This window comes from Caloenas nicobarica, chromosome 7, assembly GCF_036013445.1.
Source record: "Caloenas nicobarica isolate bCalNic1 chromosome 7, bCalNic1.hap1, whole genome shotgun sequence".
Classification (NCBI taxonomy): domain Eukaryota; kingdom Metazoa; phylum Chordata; class Aves; order Columbiformes; family Columbidae; genus Caloenas; species Caloenas nicobarica.
This window is the reverse complement of record NC_088251.1, coordinates 11,964,409-11,988,502: the sequence shown is the minus strand read 5'-3', so window position 1 is coordinate 11,988,502 and position 24,094 is coordinate 11,964,409. Positions and strand designations below refer to the sequence as shown.

The 24,094-nt window shown below is 39.9% G+C and overlaps 1 protein-coding gene across 1 annotated transcript in view; it reads right to left on the bottom strand.

The window, feature by feature from the left end:
• SORCS1 (sortilin related VPS10 domain containing receptor 1) overlaps window positions 1-24,094 on the bottom strand; it is a 288,127-nt gene that overhangs the window by 77,482 nt on the left and 186,551 nt on the right. Inside the window, exons 5-6 of the mRNA XM_065638462.1 lie at window positions 21,126-21,199; window positions 6,403-6,467 (exon numbers count right to left, since the gene is read on the bottom strand). Coding sequence (XP_065494534.1) covers window positions 6,403-6,467; window positions 21,126-21,199 — 139 coding nt within the window. The remainder of the gene's footprint in view (window positions 1-6,402; window positions 6,468-21,125; window positions 21,200-24,094) is intronic.

Here is a 24,094-nt window from a genome sequence, read left to right as displayed (position 1 = left end):
CAATCCTGTTTTAATGGAGGAATGGGGACTGTGTCTATTTCTGCTGTGATCACAGGAGTCTGTACAGGCGTGATTGTACCGTTGATGAAGATTTACTAAGGCAATTCCTGTGAACTTTTACAGTGCAATTCTCCATGGCTTCAACTCTAAAATGCCAGTAATAACTACTAAAGGGCAGAGCATTGAAATTGCTTAAGCTAATCTCCCGAACAACCAAACTCCAAGATGTGCACTCCAAGAAAAGCTCCCTCCGCTATGGGAGACAGAAAGAAGGAAAACAGGCTTCTTGCAGTGCCTGGATCCCTCTTTTTTCCTAAGGCAAGTTTTGCTGCATTCACATTAACTCAAGGATTTTGTTTCAGCATTTGACTCTCATGGACATTTTATGTGATTCCGTTGTCAGAGCTTTGTAATTTAGCATTAATTAATGTCAATTAATGTATTCAGTTGCTAAGCTCTGGAATTAATTTCATTAGTTTTCCTGCACAGATGTTTTCCCTGCCATAGGTAATTAGGACATTATGCTTTTCAGTTCCAGAACTCTCACCTCCAACAACAGCTGCTGTTTTTAATATACAACAACTAAGTCACACTATGCCTGCAGAGAAGAACATAGCAACTCCCAGCACTTACACCCCCAGACACTTTGATTTTGACAGGTTTAGACACCTAGAGTAGGATTGTTCTTAGGGAATGGCAGCTATTTCTGAAGAGGAAGCAAGAAAAGTCACAGGAATGGAGGAGACGTCTTGTAAGGGAAACCTCTGACAAAATTAATCTCCTTCAGTAGTGAAAGAGAATTGCAAATGCTAACACATAACAAAGGTTGAGAGCCAGGAGGACCCTATGCCATTAAATATTTTAGTCTTTTCTGTTTAGCTTGCACTCCATGCTAGTGTGTTCTCAAGGGAAATGCATTCAGCCTGTCCCAGAGACATTTCTTGGCTCAGCTGGTGGAGATGGAAGGTTGTTGGTGGTTATTGGAGGTTGGTGAACCTCTGCAAAAGTACGGGGAGAGTTTCAAATCCTTTCCTACAGCAGAGGAAGACTTTCTTCAGAACACTTTGTTACCAAGCGTTATTTTGTATGACACATCAAACCATAATATCCACTGCTTTCCAGTCTAAGCTTTCATGTACGTCTTTCAAGAACCTTATTTGATCACAAAGAGTCAGAGAAAATATTCACTGTGCTTCACTGTAGAAAGTATAATTCCTCATGATTTTAATTTTTCTTGTCTTTAATTCATTGAGGAATGTGTCCTTATCTCTACAAATAAACCCACTAATGACAAAGCAGGAGTTTATGCAAAGAGCATCCACACAGTCTATGACTCACGTGCCTTCCAGATTTACTGTGAAGTACTCCAGTTCATTACTGAGCAGTTTATACATTAGGGATAGTTTCTGCTTTTGAAGGATGACTGGCATCCTGTAACTAATGGACAGGAAGATCATGGTAGTAACATGTCTCACAGAAAGACCCAGGACTGTAACCCCCCTCCAACAGTGACTAATAACAGAAGCGTATAAAAGAGAATTTGCTCAGATGCCTTGGCAGTCCAGGTATGCCTTCAGCATCCACAGTTTCCCATTGTAATGGGTACCGCAATTTAATTGAAATTTCTCCCAAACATTAATGTTTCTGTTTGTTTTGTGAGAAGCACACAAAACAACCGTTCTTTATCCATTTCCATCTGGTCTGAATGTTGATTTGTGAAACATTTATGATATGGGAATATACTCACAACTCTCCAGGACTCAGCAACTGCAAAGCAATTAAGCAGTAACGAAGATCAGTGAAATGAAGCCGTCCCACTTACTAACTACTCACAAATCTGTTTTTATCCTGCTGCAACTCTTTCTTCACTGCATGTCAGAGTCAGGAATCTTTCTTTACATGTGGAAGTATACCCACTGCCATTTCTGGCAGAAGGATGTAATTAGAGAAACTAACAGATGTCATTCTCCAGGACAAATACTAATCACAATCAGGAAAAACTGCTAATCACAGTCAGGAAAAAAAATATCACTGCACAGTTTTCGGGCACTATGGGAATTAATTCTCTAGCTATGCTAGCAAAAGATTGTCAGGCTAGGTTGCCTACTCATTTTCTCCACAGCAGTGATTATTTTATTCTTCTTAGCAATGTTTTGTGAAAACAGAAATTTAAGTCCTAGTATTACTTTGTGATTCAGATGCTATTGGACAGATGCTCAGTCCTTCTCTTGATCAGCAAGCAGAATGTGCCTGCTGACCCCAGGTGAGGCTTTGATCTTACCTGCAACCACAGCAGCACCTAAATTACCTTTCAATAAGAAAAGCTGCTGTGTAAATCAGGACAGCAGAAGAAAAGCAAAGGAAACAAAAGGATTTTAAAGTATCAGGACCTCTCTAAATTTTTGCTGTCACATTAGAAAACCTCTTAGCTTCGTTCATCGACACTTAAAAAAAAAAATCACATCTACACAAGTAAGTGCATATCTCAAATGTAACAGTTGGTTTTCTTGGTTTGTGTGTGTAGAAATTGTCACTTAGACATCCTCCGAGTCAGCTTTGCCATTCTGTGGAGGGCCAGTTTATAGCCAGTTAGTCTCCAAATGCCCTGTAGGAATCTAATTATCACCAACTGTCTGGATTCCTCAGTAGGGATCACCTGAATAAAAATTACGTCCCATGTCAATTAGCTTGAATCGGGCCTTACTGGGGTAAATATCCCAAATCAGATAAACCCATTAATTAAGGATCTTTCAGGACCTGTGTATTCTTTATGAACCTAAAACCTACATGTCACTAAGTTTATATGCCTTCTGAAAGCACATCAAGCTGCATTTGGGCAAACCTGGATTTAATTTCCACCAGTGATTCTGCCTGCTGACTATGGTGATGTACCAAGAGAAGCTTATTGTGTGGTTAAGAACTGTAGGGGATTAATTGTCTTACCAGGGTGTTGACCTGAAACAGGCAAAAAAAATTCCACAATTCCTGCTGACTTTGCCAGCTTGTCTTTGATCCTGTTCCAAAATCAAAGTGGAACACCAGGGACACCCAAGCGTACAAATGCAAATGTGAGATAAGGTTCATATGAACTTCTTCCAACCAGAAAAAATAAGTATTACTACTGTGCTTTCAGTCTCAGTTTGACTCTGAATGGGCCCAAAGCCTTGAAAAATAAACAAAACCATCACATTTGATGAGATGAAAATTTGCCTGGTGCTCTCCAAAATTTACACAACAGGATTAAAAACATAAATAGCAATGATTAGCCCTGCAAATCTGTCTCCATCAATACAACTAAATTGCACAGTCTGTACTCAGTTTGTTCATCACTAGCTGCAACCTTGTTTGATGAGACATGATGTGTTCAGAAGGAGTCCAGGTTTGCCTGGATCCCGAGAGAAGAAAAAAGTAGGGAGAATGTGAGCTCAGGTAAAACATTGCTAGCCAGATCCACAGCAGGTGTAAATCAACATGCAACTGAAGTTATACCGATTTATGCCTGCTAAGGGACTCCTGTTTTGGTCCTCGTAAACCTTTTACATTATGTATATAAACACAATAAATAAAATGCACAGACAGACCATAATCAGGGAGCAGAGACAGAGAGTTACGGGTGTTCTAGCAGGAAAAGCCCAATACTAAGATTGCTGCTGACAGATGTTCTCAAACAACCCTTCCAGGGAGACAGGCTTACACCAAACTCTGCTGACATTTCTACTTCTTCTTACCTAAAGCTGCAGTTATACTCTTCAGCTTCTGCTGGAAAAGATACCAGCACAAGAATGAGCTAGTTTTTCTTATTTGTACTGAGTTCAGCAGGTTTTTGCTTAGCCCTTATATTTTCACTTCAGGATCTATTATTTTATTGTATAGATTGTGTGGTTGTTTCCACACCACCCCCCTTTCTTTCCTTCTTTCTCTCTGCCTTGTTTTGGCAAGTCTACCTTCTCAAATTTAATCCCTTTATTGAATTTTTACACTTGGTTAACCCTCAAAAGAGATATCGCAAACAAAGTATAAATAAGTAAATGCAAGAACTTTTAAAAAATACAACAACAATGACCCACAAAACAAACAAACAAAACCACAAAACACCACAACAAATTATTTGCAAATTACTCTCAGCTTGAAAAAAGGTATCTTTTTCACTTTAGTACACTTCTGCCCATCACCTCACTGGCAGTGACACACCTGCTTCATTCCAGAAGAGAAAGGTTTGTTCATCCACTGGAGGTTCATAGTTACTTCATCCAGGAAAAGTGGAATGATTTAGTACATAGAAGAAGGCTCTAACAGCCAAGAGACCTAAATGGTAACTAGAGTAATGGACCACGTGCACGCTCATAGTCTGTCTCAGTCTCAAAATCCTGTGACCTGCTACCAAATGTCTTACGACAAAAAGTGCTGCGATATGTTCCAAGGTTACTGGTCCAAACTCACCACTATAGTCCTCTGCCAAAGACCAATGCTCCCTGGAATGATGGGCAAAACAGAGCATGCATATACTGAAAATCCAACACGTTTTCTTATATTGCCAATGAGTTGAGTGGGGACCTCCTGATTCATCGGCAGAAGTTTCATCTGAATGACTGGTTTGCAAGAGGGGCTGAAGATTTGACACCATCACTATATTTACACTGATAGTTCTGTCATTGCCTAAACAAAGAAACTTAAGTTGTGTTGCCACACAACTAAGCCAAAATAAGTGCACAGAATCAGTTACTAGAGCTCAGCTGATGAGCAATAATTTGTTATTCCACAGTTCCTTACTAATATACCTGAACCCTCAAGCCAGTTTCATTCACTTGGTGTTTTTGGTTTCCATCTTAAGAGGTGTAATAGTGCTTACTAATTTCTTAAGCACTCAAGAAGTCTTTTGCAGAAATGTGGGCAGCTGTACAAAATGTTCTTATTACATCCTAAGAACTCAAACTGGACTGTTCAAGACATTTGGAGCATGGCACTTCCTCTACCCACTGTAAGCTGAACATGCCTCAAAAGCATCACCAGAACATAGCTCCTGAAACATCAATTGTAGTGCTTCATCTCAATGACCACAAATTCTTAATGCCTTATAACAGTAATAATTTGTGCTGAAATATTCCTGTTAGAATATTTCATTCTCATTTAGCATGTCCCAAGAAATAGAAAGCCTCATGTTCCCAGCCTTGCTCCCGTGTTCAGGTAATTGAAACTGAGAGGAGAAATAATAATCAGAGATCACAAATGATAAGCAATAGATATAATACTTCACTTTTACTAATCTTGCATATCTTGAAATGGAAAGACCTTTAAAACTTTACGGTTTCTATCGCAACTGTTTCTTTTCAAAATTCATCTTCCAAAAAATTCTCTTTCATGCTAAATTTCAGTGAGTTAAAAACCCGATTACCTTACAGTTACCTTTTCAGAAAGTTTTCAAGCTTCTGATGACAAAATACACATTTCAAGTAATACCATTGCATTTGGGGGTACAATTCAGGAGAGAAATTTATCCATATTTAAAGGAATTAATTGACTGCATCTTTAATACATATATATAGCAAATGGTAAAAATCTGCTTGTTATATTACAGCAAAGTTGCTATTTACAGAGGAAACAGTATGGAATTACAATGATGAGATCTATGGCAGCTAAGCTTTCAGTGTGATGCCTGCCTGAGGCAATGCAGTGTTGTGGAAAAGAAATCCATGGAGGAAGATCTGCAAAGGCAGTGGACCTCAAAGATGAACCTTGAGGAAGCATGGGTGGGAGGAGAAAAGGCCAGTGGGTGCTCAGGGTGCCTGAGAGAATTTACAGCCAATTAGGAGAATATTTTGGAGTTACAGGTAAAGGAGGCTCCTGAAAAGGAGAAAAACACCTCAAGAGTCAAAGCAGGGAGGGAGAGGAGCTGTTGAAAGTGAAGGACAATGACAGGACCAGCAACAACAGGCTGGTCATTAAAAGGTTTTTAATGTGAGAGAAATGAGGTATTTTCAAAGGTAATACCTAAGGCAGAGTATCACTGGTTTGTTAAAACTGCAAAGCTATGAACAAGGAGATATATTATGTACTGTGTGAAACAGCTAGACTTTGTGACCCAGAAACTTCTCTCCAATGTCATGTTCCCATAAACAAAAATCACGTAGTAAGAAAGAAAAGTGCTGTATATACTAACTCAAATTACTACCTATCACCTGTTCTTCCTTACCATGTTCTTAGCTCCTTTCACGGCCTGTTAATCGCAAACTTTTGCCTTGCTAGCAAGACTCTTCTGACCAATGTGTCTTGGAACAGTGAAACCCCTCATATTAAATGAGTGAATCACTAAACAGAAGTCAGATTTCCATCATGATATTGTGTGGCTACAAGAAGATGAGAGCAGTCCAGAATGCCACAATATTTGGAAGCTGAGGTACTTACGACCATCCACTGTCTTTGCCTCCAGGTGCACAAGATCAGGTTCTCTACCGGACCCCATCATAGACCTGTAGAAGACAGATTGATACAAAAGCATAAAAAATAACAGATACCACGAATGTCTGAGATATTAATTCCACAGAAGATCTTGTTTAGCTGGACCTAAACTCATAGGTAAGAGCTGATTGTTTTGAAAGCATTTTTGAGTTTTTCCTAAAATAATCTTGAAACTTTGAAAGAAATTCTACCGTATTATCAAATCAATGCCACTGCACTTATGAGTTCTTTATTTCTGACCCCTTTATTTAACTTCTTTCCTCCTGGAGACTTGCTTCCGTTGTCATTGGATCCTGACAGTTTATGCTTTTCCTGATTTGGTCAGAAGAATGCATTTCAGTTCTAGGTGGGATACAGAAGAATTTAATTGATGGGATAATAGTATTTGCCAGCATACTAATTATAGCTGTTCCTTTATATTGGACATTTTATGCACATTTGCTTAATTGACACTCTTAACGATCAATATTCCCTCATTAAGAAATTTTAATAACCCATTTAATCCTGAGACATTTTATCACTTCTGATCTAATAAAAACAGTGTTCCGTTAATAAATGTCTGATTGACTTAGAAAATGACTGTTCACTCTGAATTAACAAGCAACAAGATAAAGACATTGTGCACTTCAAATAAGGGGATTATGGACTCAGACTTTGCTTCCATTGCTGAGGTTCCCCTGCACTGGCACTGCTGGCTTTGAGAACTCCCTGGGACAGGCCAAACGGCCAGTAGTTTGATGGTCAGTCTGAATTATGGCAGTACTGACTGCAAGTATGTACCAAGCACATTGTACAGCAGCCTCGGCAGCATCTCTGACCATCAGCCTGGTTTCTGGTTTTGCTCCCATCACCCCAGTCACAATCCCAGGTTAAAGCTAAAGGTTAAACAACCAGTTTCTTTTTAGATGCCTGACCTCCAAGTTAATAGATGCGTGAGACAAGAGAAACATGCGTTTCCAGTGATAGACAAATTAGATACTGTTCTGTTCAAAGCTTCATTATTTTTCAGGAAATCAAAAGTGAGGTTCAAACAGTGATTTAGACCTTAATTTAGTTCCCACTGACTGCAATCAGAGGCAGCTCCAGCTCTTAATCATCATGTGCATTAACTAATAACCATTATAAAAACGTTAACGATAACAAGACTACTTGTGCCCTGATTAATCTTTAGCTTTGCTTGACAAAATCTGTAACAATTCTTTAGCTAGAAAAGGGTTGGATTTTTTTTTCTCCTCTGCTGGGGACTGGAAAGTTTCAGAAAAGACTCTGAGCCAGCATTGCTTTCACATCTTCTCCATTTTTAAGAACATTTATGGCAAGGTCTTTCTCTCCTAAACATTCAACTTCCATTGAAAATCTCTCCTTCCTGATAATTGACACCAAGTGGGTGGGGAGTACCTTCCTAGGGCATTTTTTCCTTTACTTGCTGTCATCAGGATATTTAGGACCAAAATGCTGGACCTCTTAGTTACAATTCCGTTCAAGATAGATGCATGCCAGTAACAAACAGCTCTAAAACACTGCAGGAGGACTAAGCTTGTAATTTGGCATATCTCTTTTTTATTGTTGTTTATTCAGTCGAGCTTTAAGCACACCTAGAACTGGGCTATTGCAGAAGACACAGCAGAGTTTTGTCAGAGCATTCCTCCTCCAGACCTGACACAGCCCCATGGGGATGTGAACTCTCCAAGGAAACAAGGATTATATTCCACAGATTTGAACACTTTGTCTCTTCAGAGACATGCAACAATGGTATTCATCCAGCAAAGAACTTGTCCTAGTTAAAGCCTGGTGCTTTGTGAGGTTCCTCCTCACAGTGTTATTCTGACCCCTCCAAAACACCTAAGTTGCGTCTTCTCAGGCCAAGACAGCTAATTCAGAATGAGATGTCTCATTGAAATCATAGAATGTCCTGAGTTGGAAGGACCCACAAGGATCATCAAGTCCAACTCCTGCCCCTGCACAGGACAACTGCAAAATTCACACCATGTGTCTGAGGGCATTGTCCAGTCACTTCCTGTCAGGCTTGGGGCCGTGACACCTCCCTGAGGAGCCTCCTCCAGTGCTCCATGACCCTCTGGCTGTAGAACCTTTTCCTAACGCCCAACCTAAACCTCCTCTGGCACAACTTCCTGCCATTCACTCAAGTCATGTCATTGGTCACCAGAGAGCAGAAATCAGCATCTGCCCCTCCTCTCCCCTTGGTGAGGAAGCTGTAGATGATGATGAGGTCTCCTCTCACTCTCCTCCAGGCTGAACAAACCAAGTGACTTCAGCTGCTGCTCATACGGCTTCCTCTCCTAACTCCTGCAAATTAGAAATAAGATGAGAAACGAAGATGAAAACTAAGACCCAGAGAATCTAAAGGAGTTCCTAAAGTCAAACAGGACATCTGAGGTAGAGGCAAGAACCATACTCCAGTCTTCCTATCTGCTAGATTGTTCTTCCTACCTTAGAAAATATACATTCCATTGCTTTGATATATAACGGGCTTAATTTACTTGTGACAGCACAAGGTCACAGTCAGGCCTATAATATTAAATAACATGAACAATCAGTTGCAAAGGACAGGCAAAATACAAATACATATCGGCTGAAATCAATACTAGCTGTACATAGCAGACATCCAGAAACATTACTCCCATCTGGCTTCTGCTGAGATCTTACTAGCCAGAATTTTTTTAATGTCACATTTTCTTGTATCATGCTGTTTTGTTCCATGGTAGCCCTGTGATATTTCTCTATACGTCCCTCTATACCACCTGAAGAGCCACATGAAGTAATATTCATGTTACCCAGTTATACACTATAGATATTTAACTCTGAGCTACTCACACTCAATAGTCCCTGTAAGCAGTGAGGAAAAACGGGCAGTTTTGCACAGGGGTTCATCTGATGGGTGTTAGATATGACTTCACCAGAAGACAAACTTTATCCTAGAAAAGGCTGTTTCACTCCATTGGATATAGGATGTCTGAACACGTATACTACAAACAACTACACGTGATCACAAAAAGGTCCCAAAGCAGGTAACAAAACAGACCTGACGTGTTTATTACCCACGTTTCAAAACATAAATTACAGATGAAACTATGGATTGTAACTAAAGGTGAAAGAGAATGTCCTGGGCCACCTTCTCTCTGAGAGAGTAATGCTTTATATAGCTTACCTCAGCTTTATTATTTGCTATATAGCACGCAAAAGTCCAGGAGACATTCAGAAATGCAATATTGACCACAATGCGCATATGCAGGAGATAAATACCATGCTTTTGTTTGTGCTGCACCTGAGAACTTGCACTCTGCATATCCTTTTACGCACGTAGGACAACCAGCTCTTAAAGAATCTACCGGAAACAAGGTGCTAGAAACTGTGGAATATACATCAGAAATCTTGAATTTTTAATATGTCAATGAGATCTATCACAACAATGCCAAGCATGCAAGCTATACTATTACTGGGTTTTCTTGGCTTTTTCATTTGGATGGGTGAAAAAACAATCATTCTTAGAAGCTAAGCAGGACAATGTACTTCTACAAGTCTGAGTATTATCAAGTAACAGTGTTAAGCCCACAGCATCAGTATGAAACAAAATGAATAAACCTGACTGATTACAATGAAATTCAGTTCTGACTGTTGACCAGATTTGAAGGTTACTATAACAAAAGTCGAGTGAAAAATAAATGCAAGCTTCACACATGGAAGAAGGCAACTACCTGCTGGATTTGCCCTAGATACCACCAAAACCTCAAACTCAGTGTTTCTAACTTGACACAGCTGCCTGCTCTGCTTCATTATCTTTGTGGACATGGTCAATGTGACCTGGTCAATATATACTTCACAAGCTAAACAAGGTAGAGTGCTGCACATTTGATAGCTTTTAAACCCAGCACCTTGCAAAGAACATGCATACAGGTACACTCTGGGACCCACTCAGTTATTGATTTCTCTCAGAAATTTCTCTAAAAATAAACAGCAGTCCAAAACTTCGCCATACGCTATTTTGAGCAACTTTTGTTAGCTACACCAGCAATGCCACCTTCTCATATTTCTCAATTCTGTTCTTCCCTTTCAGCATTCATTCTCAAAGAGCAATTGCTCCTACATCCACAAACTTTTCTTCTCGCAACAGTCTATGTTTTCACTTTATGGTAAAATGCCAACATGCCCTTTGTCCACCTATTTAATCTCAGGCTTTCTGAAATACTCCCTGAAACTTCAGTATACCAGAGATATGCTTGCAACACTTTCTGCTGAACAGTGCCTGTTGTATTTTTGCAATTAGTTTTTTGTGTTTTGTTGGTACAATTGTCTGGTTGCTTTGAAAAACAAAAAAAGGAAAAGAGAGAGGAGAAAAAAAAAACCAACAAAGCACAAACCAAAATTAATCTTTTGGGAAACGGAGGACTTAAAAAAGCCATGGGGATTGGAAGGCAGTGACCCCACTGCCTTTACACAGATGATGTTTGCATTATGAAAAATATAGGACCCCCGTAGTCCTATGACAAAGTTGTTTCCTAAAAGTTTAATCACTGTCAAGCCTGCTAAGTAGTCATCTACTGTTGAAAGCTTCACAAATTGATATCAGTGGCTGCAGTGCACTAATTGTTCTGAATGCAGATCCTACATCCATTGTGAGAAGCAGCACAGGGAAAAGACCCCAAATCATCCTCTGGTTTAGAACTAGGCTAAAATAAACAAAAGCAGCCTGGCACTCTCCATTCCACCGCAAATGCTAGTTGGCATATTTCTGTAGTGACCAACCCCTTGCCATCTGTCTGTCTGAAATATTTCTAAAACCTTGGCTTCCTTGGCCTGTCAGCTCTTCTGAGCCAAGGAAACTCAACAGAGACCCTGTTATCCCAGGGTTTCCACCTCTTCTTTTTTCACTTCTAGGAACAAAAGTAATTCTTTATGGATGCTGGGAACAGATGAGGCTTGCAAGGCAGTCAGACCACACAAAACTGCAAAAAGGCATAACTGTAAAGACAGCAAAAGCTTCTACTTGGTGAACTTAATTGAAAACTACTGTTTTTCATAAACAAATAAATCAAAGCACCAGACAATCCATCTCAGGGGCTTGTGCATTCTGGAAAGTAGCTTTGGTTGCCTTTGATTTTGGATGCTTGCCTTCAGACACAGTCACAACATATCTGAGACTACCTGCACAAGTAACTCAATGGCAAACTTTTCATGTGTATTACTTGTATCATGCATGCCCACAGCAGCCAAGATCAAAGGTATTTTAAGCTAAGCAATAAAAGACAACCCTATTTTAGAGTATCTAATACAAATGGCCCAGGATGAAAGGCTGGAAGAACACAAATGCTACTACGCCCTTTTCACAGGCAGAACTAGTGCAAATGTGGTTCATTCCTTTTATGGGGACAGAGATTCTATGCAGCTTTCCCATGTCTCGGAGGAAGCAAACAAGTGCAGAACCAGTACTCCTATGACCATCCCTCACCTTCTTTTGGGGGGAAAGAAGTATGATTTGCTCATGCAGCAAAGGATGGCTGATAACTGACAGATATCAGTATAACTTTTCTAAGGTGAGTAGAATGAGATCCCCAGAGCTCTACCCATTTTGAGCTTATTGACACTGACTCAGAGTAGGTCAGAAGTGGCTGCAATGCAATACCAAACAGAAAAGTGACACATCACTTGGAAAATGCAGTTTCACCCCTCATCACTAAAAATGCTCATTTGCCTGTGTACCTTCTTTCTCCCTTCCTGCAACCTGTCCTGATTCTCTTTCTGGACATTAGACTCTAATTGCATTCGGCAAATGACTTTTTGCTTAACATGTTGTTTATTTTGAGATGTTTCCTGACCTTCAGAATTCCTTCTTCCCAGCCTCCATCTGAGCAGAACTCCATCTCCACATACAATGCATTACACAGAATGACTAACTTACACAGAAAGACTAATTAGCTGCAACAGAAAGATGGAAGAGAGAACATACTCTCAGGGATCCTTGTGCCAAAGTTGTCCTATGAACATAAATATTCTAACAAGCTTTATCCTGTCACAATAGAGCTATAAAGTTTCTCTGTTCAGCACATGATAATGGCTTTGTAATTCAATTATTGGTAGAATTTGCCTTCAGGGATTTATCTTCCTTTAGCCTCAGCACTCATGCGAATCCTTTATCGTAAATCTTGCCAACGCAAGATCAGCTCCCCCATTGCCTCTGGGACACATCCTGCCACTTCACCTTAAAAAAATGACAGCTTATTCCAACTTAGTGAATGGCAGGCTTTGTTTTTGTTTTAAAGGACAGAATGAAAACAACAACTGTGGATGATGTTCATGGAGACATCAGTAGCATCAAGTTTTTTGGTTTCACTGATGCTTCTGTAACACTCTAAATCCTAATTGTCATTCATAAAAATAGTAACATGTAGCACTGAACAGGGAGCTTTTTGTCCAAAGATACAAAAGTACTTGACAATCAACCTTTAAGTAACCTTCCCTGCATGCTACTGATTTGTTCAAGACCTATGGAAAAGTACAAGACCAGCAAACCATGTTAGAAGCAGGGGCTGAGGAAAATTTTTGTTCTCAGCTTTATAGATAAACTCCACTGATTAGTCAAGTGCACAGGGACCTCATTGATTTGACCGCTATCACACAGCTGTTATGTGGCAGAGACAGAAATAGAGCCCGAGAGTCCTCTAGGCTCCTTTTTCTTTTAGTACTTACATTGACTCCATGAGGACTTTACAGATACTCTATGTTCCTTTTTTTTTGCTTGCAGAGGTCAGAGAATCTGCCCCAGGGAGATTAATGTGGGAGGGAATTCTTGTGGTTTCTTTAGTTTAGTCTTCTCTATTATGTGAAGTTTTACAGATTTTACTATTCAAAACATACTTTAAAGACTGCCTTCTAGCTTTAACATCTCTTAACAGTCTTATTCTCCTGACATGTTTTAGAAACAAAAGGCCAGATTCTAGACAGGCATAAATCAGCACTTCATTTCTTTGTACCTGGCCAACAAATTTCACCTGACGATCATCTAATTAGGGTTTTTTTTTCCTGCTACATCTCTACACTGTTCTTTCCCATATTGTCCAATTAGAGGAAATGATATAATTCTGTGCAATTCAGCTGGAAGCCACTGGGTCAAATCCATCCTATGGTATGCTTTACTGATGGAAAAGTGCAGTGAGTAAAGCCCAACTCCTATTTCTCAGCCTTGTCTAGAGAAGAAACATCTGTATTTCAGATCTTAGTTTCTTAAGAAATAAAACTCAGCATAAATCCGAAGAGTCTAAATGAGCTTTCAAGAGCAGCAGAGGATGCTGCCTTTTTTCTGTCCTTGCTGACCCACATGGGGCTGGCAAGTTTTGTATCTCTGGAAGCCAGACAGGAATAAAATCCTAATTCCCAAGATAAACCTGAGAGATTTTAACCATCATTTGTAGCAAAGAGATAGCACTACATCAAGGTCCAGCTGTCTGAGAACTACAAGTAAAGAATTTCAGTAAATCCTTTGAAATGCCAGTGGGATCTTTAGTGAACACTACCAACCGAGGGTAACGCTTCCTTGCACCCTGGCTGGGCAGGGTGTAACACTGACCTTTCTGGTGAGGAAATGGTAAATGTCAGGGGCACTGAACAGTGACAAAGTGCTCTAATGCGTGTTACCATCAGTAACGTTAGCAGCAGCAGAGTGGTGAAGACCAAGGAAATGAGCATTTGCAGATTTGCTTTTCACTCTAGTCTTGGGCAGTATTGCTCGTCTGCAGCTCATCTGTATCTTTAGGCTGCCAGCTGTGAAACTGCATAAAAATATTAGTAAGGTAATAGCAGCCAGACTTTCTCCGAACACCCAACTTCAACTGGAAGCAAATGTGTGGTGTGGCATTCAGGTAAAAAAGAAAACAAAACAAAAAAAAAGAAAAAAAATAACATCAAGCAAAATTCACTACTCTTGCTATTCACCATCAGTCAGTTGCTTAATTCAGGTCTCCTGAAAACTTTCAAGGGTTACTCTGTGTTGTGCCCCTCTGGCGCATGCCCATCTCTGCCACATTTAAGCTATGAAATACATATATTTTAAATTAAATTTCCGGTACACTTCAGCTCATTGGGTCTGGTTTGTGTGTTAGATCAAGCGGTCGATTTTCTGGACAGGCTGTCACAATGCCCTTTGATTGGCTTCTTCCCCGTCAGCCTCCAGCAGTTGCCCTGCAGTGCTTAAAAGGTCTTGTTCAGCAATACACAGCATCATTTGTAAACAGCCCAGATACCATGCCATTTAAATTGCCTCAGCCCACCTGAGTGGGTGTGCAAATCTCACCAAGCTGAGATCTGACAAGAACACTGGCACAGCTCGCCCAGCTTGCTCCAACTGCTTAAATATAATGAAGTTTTTAACAGGGCTTTGAGACTTCCCCCCCCGCCTTGATTTTCAGCTCTTTCAGCTGCTCCAATGAACACAGAGCTTTTAAAATACAGTCTCTAGCCTCCTCTGGAAAATAAAAGATATATACTCTATAATTCTCCTCTGAAGATTAACTTTCTTTGACATCGCTGATAAAGGAAACACAAATATAGCCCTATCTACTCATCTGTCCTCCCAGCTGCTTACGAGTTTATCTTTTTCTCTCTTTCAGTGTGTGTGAATATCTCCATATTGTTTGAGGAGAAAGGTTGGTTGGCTGCTTTTTTTACAATGTTTCCATCCATTTTTTCTTCTAATACTTAGAAAAAAACCCAATACAGACTGAAGACATAGCAACATCTCTTACCAAATTGACTCATCTCCTGTAATTTCTTCAGGGAATCATTGACATCATAGACACATGACCCTACTGGAAATGAGATACACAATGATATGTTTTTACTTCTAATCAGCCTGTTACACCTATGTAGTGCATGAAAGCCCTGAGCTGTATTTTTTTGTCTAATTAATACAGTCATCTTAGAATCATGGAATGGTTTTGGCTTGGAGTGGACCTTTAAGGATAATCTAGTCTGACCCCTGTCATGGGCAGGGACATCTTTCACTACGTCGGGTTGCTCAAAGCCCCATCCATCCTGACCTTGAATACTTCCATGAATGAGGCATTCACAGCTTCTCTGGGCAAGTATCCCACAACCCTCATAGTGAAGAATTTACTCCTCATATGTAATATAAATCTATCCTGTCGGTCTAAAACTGTTACCCCTTGTCCTATCACTACAGTCCCTGCACCAGTAGAGTCTCTCCTTTTTCCTTATAGATCGTCTTTAGGTACTGGAAGGCTGCTATAAGGTCTCCCTGGAGCCGCCTTCTCTTCTCCATGCTGAACACCACCAACTCTCTCAGCCTGTCTTCACAGAAGAGGTGTTCCAGCCCTATCTATCATCATTAAAGCACTCTGACCTTGAAGTATGGAGCGGTATTTCTTTTGTATTTCTCCTACTTGCTTGTCTGGCTGCAATACTCAAATAAGTAAAAACGAAAAATCAACAGCATTGATACAATTAATGATTATAACATGATACTATAATGTACTAGCTGGGCTTTTCTATTGTTTATTTCATGTTAGTTTTTAAGATACTTTTATTCTTTGGCTTTATTTCTTCCCTCCCCCCGCTAAGCTTTTCAAGTTTAGGCAATGACTAGTATTAGGTGAGAACCTTTTCAGAAATTGTCTCATTTTAATAAAAAAACCCCCTACATTTTGCAGGCATTTTAATAAGCTTTCTAAGCTTTTATTTTTTATATTTTTAGGGCCAGCTCTAATTGAGATACCCTGACATACTGACTTTCAGAAAATAAGTTCTAGTTGAAGACATGACTTGATCTGAGGACCAGAACAAAAATCTAGATTTTAATGAGCTATTTCTGCATATATATTTTGGGCATATTGAACTACATGCGCTTTGACTAGGTTTCTGCAACTGCTAGTCATGAATGTTTGGATTTGTGAGTCACAAGGTATCACTTTTGAACTTTGACAGGACAACTTTAAAAAAGAAAGCAATAAAAAAATATTACTTTATTTTTTCCCAGTATGACTGATTCACCAATTGTCTTCACATTTATATTCAGTACAAACCAGTGTCTTTGCCAGCAAAATTCCACCATAGGAATGTATGCTGAAAATCAGCAAATATCATAAAAATAAACCCAGAAGTATTTACATAAAGCATTTGTCCAGCTCTTCTATCATCTACTGCATTATCTTTCCCTAATGTCAACCACATTAGTAAACACTGTGCTATCAGCAGTAAGCCATGGATATTAATCTGCTGTTTCTGTATTACCCTGATGAACTAATATTGCTTAGAATACTCCTTTCCTAGTAATTAGGGTATTTTCATACAGTACAGTTCTAGAATTATTAAACACCTTGATAACTTTCATGCATTTTTCTGTCACAGTACATTGAACACCACAATCTCAAGAACCTGCCAGAGAAATAATAAAAACCATTAAAAACATCGATACAGTGCAGCACTGCAGTACCTTGGGGTTGTATGCAGTGTGGATTCTTTCATGTTCTCATCAAACACATATGGTTGACTCTCAGAGTAGATTACACTTTCCTCAGTATACCACTTTCACATACTTAGATTATAGACACAGATATGTGATAAGATACCCGAATTACAGCAATTATTAGAGATCTCACTTTTACAGTAGCCCATCACAAACGTGTCCTTATAACCTTTTAATAAGGCAGAGAATTACAGCTCCCCTATTTTAAAAAAAAAAAAAAAAAAAGAGAGAGAAAACTCCAGGCACCTCTCAGTTTAAAGGTTTCAGTTATTTGCTCATCCCCCACCTGACATCTTCCTCCACGGAATGACGTTCATCACAAGTGCAGATGTCAGGGCATAACAGAGCTGCACGGAGAAGAATAAAAGGAGGGAACAGAGGATCTCTGAATAAACAAAGATTCTATTCTGAGGTTAATTACTCCTCTTAATGAAATAGAGGACGCAAGAATACAAAATACATATGAGCTGCAAGGAGCTGAGTTGTCTCTACACAGAGTGTTTTCTCAGAGTTATGCAGTAAGCATCAGCAGATTGCTTTATTGTTGCTCTTCAGGGGTTTAAATTTCTCTGGGATGGTAGTAGGAGGGGTGTTTCACACAGCAGCCAAAAATAAGCAAATAAAAAAGAAAAATCTCTTGGAGACAGATATAACAAATGCAGCTGTAAAAGACACTACAGCATTTGCAGGCAGAACCTTCTCAAGACTAAAACTAGCAAGCTCAGTGGTGTTTATTCACAAGACTTAGTGACCCACGAACTATTTACAAAACCACCATGACAGAGCAAAATGGCAATTAAAATATCAGTGAGCAATCAGGATGACACATCTTTGCTTTTATCAACCATTTGAATAAATTTAAAAGTCTTTAAAGTCTTCCAGATGTTCCTTCCCTGTCAAAATAAGCAGCGTTAAGTAAATGCAGCCTCAAGAGAGCCTGATGCCAAAGACTCTGCTTTGTGTCTTCCTGATCTTAGAAAAGTCCCAGTTTAGATAGTCCTGGAAGCAGCCTGTAGTAAAGCTCAGCCTTCGCTAGATAGTGGAATATAGCCCACATTCTCCACAGACGTTATAGCCCCCATTCTCTGCACAATACAGCTGTGTCCTGGTTGATCCCTTCAAAACCATTTGATTTAGAGAAAGCACCAGGAACAGGAGAGAGTATCCCCACAGTCTGCTTTCCTTGAAAAATAGTGCCTTTGGGACATTTACCTTAACTATTCATTTCTGCTCTTAAGAAGAATGGGAAATCAGTCTTCTGACTTTTGAGGTTCATTAGATCACATATTTCCAAGCCAAAATGTATAGTGGACTAAAAAACCAAACCAAACAAACCACATGGCACTGAGCAAGGCTCTACCCAACTTGTACATCAGCACTGGCTACAGAGATGTTGCTGTAGATGTTTGGGTTTCAGCTGTAATTCTGCACCCTCTTACATCCCATCTCCCTTTTGTTTTCTTGCACAAGAAGTCAGCAGTGGCCATGCTCTGAGAGCAAAGCGTTGCCCCTCTCATTCAAGCACTTCAGTGTCTTTTTTGTCCTTAGGTACTTGGCTGCACAGAAATGGAAATACACAGAAAAGCCCACTGTTGCACTCTGTGGTGTGGATGTACTCAATTACACATGCACAACTCTGATTTCTCCTGTGGATGGTTTTGAGGACAGACATTGCAGCTAGCAGTAATTTTTTTTTGTGATGTTCATAATAAACAAGCCATAACGAGATGGAACACTGTCTCCACAAGTTGTATCGTTTTTACTTTAGATAGCAGTAGTACACTCTAGCTTATACTGAGGTGTGGTATATGTTGTTCAAGGTGAAAATACAGGCTTGCAATTTCGTGTTTTGTTTATGGCTGTAGGCAATTAGATGGGTGGTTGGAACATTTTTTTCATCTTTTCAACTTATGCTTTGCCTTTGAAGCTTCAAGCCTGAGTTCTCTTATCTGTTAGGTTCTAAGAGGCCTTCAAAGTTTGAGCTCCATGGAAAGGGAAAACGACCATTTTCATAATTATTCTTATTGTAGGCACCCATCATCTCAGTTCACAATAAACCACTACTGCAAGTAATGATGGGAAACTTCAAAAGGTTTGGAGCGCAGCACAGGACACAGTGATCCAGGAAAAGGGACATTCTTTCCAGCTCTCTGACTCTCTTCAGTGAGTGAGACTGGGTCCCCAGATTTCTAGGACTTTTTGCTTGCCTTCTCTTCCGCCCGCTCCAGGCTAATAAAGAGATGTGTGGGGCTGTGTGTTTGCATCTGACACTTTGAAACCCTGTTAGGAGTCCTGCAGGAAACAGGAGTGCTAGAAATATATATATGCCTGTCTATATAGACACACAAACCCAGGTTTAAGTTAAAAATAGAATTAAGTTTGCAAAAGCTTCAGCTAACACTGGTTCTGAGAAAGGATTAAAAAGCAGGAGCAGCAAACAAAATCTCTGGTATATTGTTTGCAGACTAAATATAAATTCAACTTTGGAAGTAAATTCAAGCTGGAACTCTTATTTCTTTCATAAATTAAAAGAAAATATTTGACTGAGCCCCTCCTGAATCTTGATACATTCAAAACCTGTGGTTTGGGCACAAAATTGTAGTTTAAGAAGCTACTGAAAGGCTCTCATTTTAATCACCTGGTTCAGCTCCTTCTGATTTCAAGATGACTGTTTTACAGAAAGCTGCTCTTTTAAAGGCCAGATTCGCAGGACATGAGCCAGATTCTGCTCACAGGTGGGTACTGCCTCCATAAAGAACAGATGAGAAGTCTCAACAAATTTACACCAATGTAAGCAAAAAGAGAAGACAAACATAAAGAAATAAACTTATATTCAATTTAGACTATGGCAACCATATTTTCAGGAGAACAGTCCAGTGTCTCCTTCGTTCTTCACCTTTCTTTTCCACGTAACTAGAAGTTACACTAATTGCTATTGCATGACAGCGAGGAGGCGTTTCAGATAAGTATTTTACTGTGAGCATGGTTACAGAGCTTTACACTGGGTATGCAAATCACTGCTATAGAAAGCAAATGCAAAGAGATCTGTCTGCAATCAGACTCATGAGAAGAGAATCAGTATACCAGAATCACTGGGCAAATCTGTGATGAATAAAAATCAAGATTATACCAATTACAAAGAAATATGCGAGTAGTGAAGAACTGTAAAATAAACTTTGGACCTACATCCAGGTGTTGGGTTGTTTTGTTTGGTTGGTTGGTTTTGTTTGTTTATGGTTTTTTATTGTTGATTTTTTTTTTCCAGTGGTTGTGGCTACTACAAGCATTTGAATCTGAGGTCAAATAACCCATTACAGACACCTCATATATTAAAATCTGTGAGTTGCTCAGTATCTATTACAAGCATGTAGGCCCCAAGTGAATTTAGATACAAATTGTACAGCATAAGTTAATGCAGTAAAGAATTAAGCTTGCATCAGTGGCAAAGAGTTATGATACTTCTTTAAGGTAACTTTGGCATCAAACTTGTAAACATTTTACCATTGCTGTAACCAGGGGACATTCAAAGCTTCAGCGACAGGAACTTACGCATGGCTGATTCATATAGCTTCAAATCTGACTGGAAATCTTGTATGGCTGCTTAGAAACAATACTGCACCGTGATTTAAGCTCATAATGAAGAGCTGTGTGTTCCTAGTTCAATAGCCATTAACCTGCTTACTTTCAGGGACTGAACTGGGTCTAACAGCAGTTAAAAACACAACACCAGCCACTGGAGGATGCACACCGTTACCCGTGGCAGACATACTAGTATCCTCATAGAGTCCAAGACTTCAGTCTTTGGCCCTCACTAGTAGCAGAATCATATTTAGTGCAAAAGTAAACGAGTTTGTGCTGAACAGAGCTTCCCTCAAACTCAAAATGTTCACAGGAAATTGCAGAACTCTCCTCTCCCAAATCAATGCTTTCCTCAGACTATTATTCAGTATATTTCAGTCGTGCATCATCCTTAGATCAAAGACCCCACTTTCAAGTGCTGTATAAACAGATAACAGGAGAAACAATGCCCCTTTCATACCAGTTCAAAGTTAATCTCAGCAAATCAGCAGTGCAGACTGCATTCAGTCACATTGCCTTCAAGCCCCCTTTTCAACATCTGTGTGCTTATGGGGAAGCTTTGCCTGGGAAATAAGAAAGAGATTTTTGCTCTTACCAGTAGAACCTGTTTGGTGCAACTCCCTCATGAAGAAGTAGCCATCTTCTGCCAAACTCCACTGAACTGAATAACTGGGGACAAAACCAAACAGTCATAAATCACAGTGAAACACAAAGATATTAGAGAAATTAATCTGAAGAAGCTTATTTTACTTCTGACGTTCTGACTTGAACTTTTACTTCCTCCAGTCTCAAAGGGACGCATCTGCGGCAGCTGAGAAGTGTCTGTGGTGCCTTTTCTTGGCAGAGGCAATACTGAGCTGTGTGACGTGGGACACACCTAGCTCTTTGTGGCACTCTCGGGTAATAAAATCATGCAGTATGGGAAAGCTGCCTTTTAATTTTATAAACTTGTTGTGGACACCAAAGGTAAAACACGGCAGCCTGATATCCTAGCCTAGCTCTAACAACAGATATACAGAAGGCCATTCTCTTTCCAGTTACCCGCAGCCACCTCTAGAGAGATTGTTCAATCTGGCACCAAAAAAAGTGACTTAACGTGTCCAGATTTCTTTTGCAGGACTGAATGAGTTTAAATAGTACAAGTTACTTGTACCATGAAAATCTGCGATTCCACCTTTGCTCCCATCCTTCTCCTGCAAACAATGTGACACCTTCTCCTAGTGTGGTTACGCAAACAATATCCAAATACATCAATCACTTCGGAAAATCCTTCCATGGTAAATACCAAACCAGACTAAGAAAGGTCAGCAAAAAAGGCATGTTACAGGTATTGCAAATACTTTGACGTGTCTTTTGGAATGATATACAAATGTCACTGTTATAAAGCACCTACAAATAGCTGCTCTCTGTAAATGCTGCCAACAGGTAATTCTCAGAAAGATAGCAGAGGGGAGGATCACTTGGGTTCTGACTTTCTTTTGCTTTATTTAACTTCAAATTTCTCATGTGGAAGCACTGAGAAGCAGTCAGCCCTATACATTTTTTGCAGATGCATCCCATTTCCCTTCCTTGCTATGCTTGATAGACTTGGTCAGTCCCCTTTTCTGGCAAGAAAGATGTCAGACCCCTTTTTTGAACTGTGATCTGTCCTTTCATGACACCTCTTCAGAGATCTTGCAGAAAATGCAAACAATCCAAATCTTTATGTGCAAACCCTGACTGATTGTATTTGAACAAATAGTGGCAGTGGATTGGCAGAGAAGAGAAGAGAAAGATGGATGTGCGAGAGAATGACTGAGAAGGAGAGAAGCTGATTTAAAGCTTTGGGTTGATCAGAAAGATGTTTTGAATGTATTTTAAAAATTACGAGACTGGGATGTGAGAAACCTTGAGATCTACTTCCTAGTCTGCATTACATTCCCAACGCAAACCGCTATGTCCTTCAGTTTCCCTACTGTAAAACCTCGGAAGGACATGAAGAAAATAATTACAACAGCTTTTCGGTGAACAGTGGACTGTGTCTATGTTGAAACCTACTTTAAAATAGGAAACTTGAAAATCCACCTCTTTTCCTCATCTCCCTTTCTCTTGAACAGTGTCAAAGAAGAGAAAGGGAAGAAGGCAGAGAGGATAGAACATAACGAGGGTAAGAAAAGGAAAAATAGTTTAGCTTTGTGGATAGAAATGCATCCACTTTTAAAGCTTCAGTGGTGAATCTGTTATTTTTCTTAAGCAAAACATTCTAGATACATTTTCATTTGAAACTTCGAGACCCTAACTGTAACTAAGGAAAACTTTCATTTTTGAAAATTAAAGAAAATATTTTGAGACATTTAACAATGACTTTTGTAAAGTGCTTTGTGGTCACCTAATCAAGAACTTTACCATCACAGGAGGTATTTGTCCCCCTTCACGTTCAAAATCCATTTCTAGACCTGCTTTTGTAGTTGCAGTAAAAATAAAAACATAATAACAATAAATTACTGTCAATCTATCTCTCTGATGTCAGTGTTTTCCCTTTCATGGCAAAGTAGTTTTTTTCTATTCCAAGTAATATGTCTTTGACATACCAGCAATTTAAGTTTTAATAATGCTCAGGGGGCAAGATTTTTAGCAGGACCTGTTGCGATAGGACAAAGGTTTATTGTTTTAAACTAAAGGAGGGTAGATTTAGACTAGATATAAAAAAAAAAAAATACAATGAGGGCCATGAAACACTGGCCCAGGTTGCCCAGAGAGGTGGTAGATGCCCCATCCCTGAAGACATCCCAGGCCAGGCTGGACGGGGCTCTGAGCAACCTGATCTAGCTGAAGATGTCCCTGCTCATGGCAGGGGGTTTGGACTAGCTGACCTTTGAAGGTCCCTTCCAACCCAAACCATTCTATGATTCTATCATCCTTTGAGAACAAGGAACAATCCAAACAACAATATCCCTGTTTCCAGACCAGGAATATATAGGATGTAAGCTTTCCAGGGACACTGATGTTCAGATGGCTGAAATCATCACAGTAAATGTTGTTTTCTTCCTTTTTTATCTCTCACCCTACTCCTGCTCTAGTTTTACCAAGCACAACTTTTGGCAGGTTACCTGCTCTCCCAATTTGCTGGTGATGGTAACAGTAGCCTGAATGAATTAAACACAGCCTGTGAAAGCTTTCTCTGTGCTTGTGTAGCATCCTCCTCTGTGCCTGCAGTCCAAGTGCCACAGAGCCACAGCTTCCTCTGGGCTCTCCCAGCCCAGCTCTGCAGAGGGGATGGTCACCTGCTGCATCCACAACTGCCCCAGCACAGCAGAAGCTGCGATGCTGCAGAGCACCCAGGGAGCCCTGAACGAGATGCGTGATTCAGCCAAAAAGCGAAGAAATGCAAGACTTTATAAGTTTGTTTCAAAGAGAGGAAATGGATATCGCAATTCTGCTGTCAGGACTGGCCTCTCAAATTAGAAGCCAGTGCCCAGTGAGCTGGACACAGCATGTGAGAAAAGGCAACAGTTCTCAAAGGGAAACACCAGCTCCCTGGGAACCCATGCCCAAAGCTCTTCTTGTCTTTGATGAGACACTTTA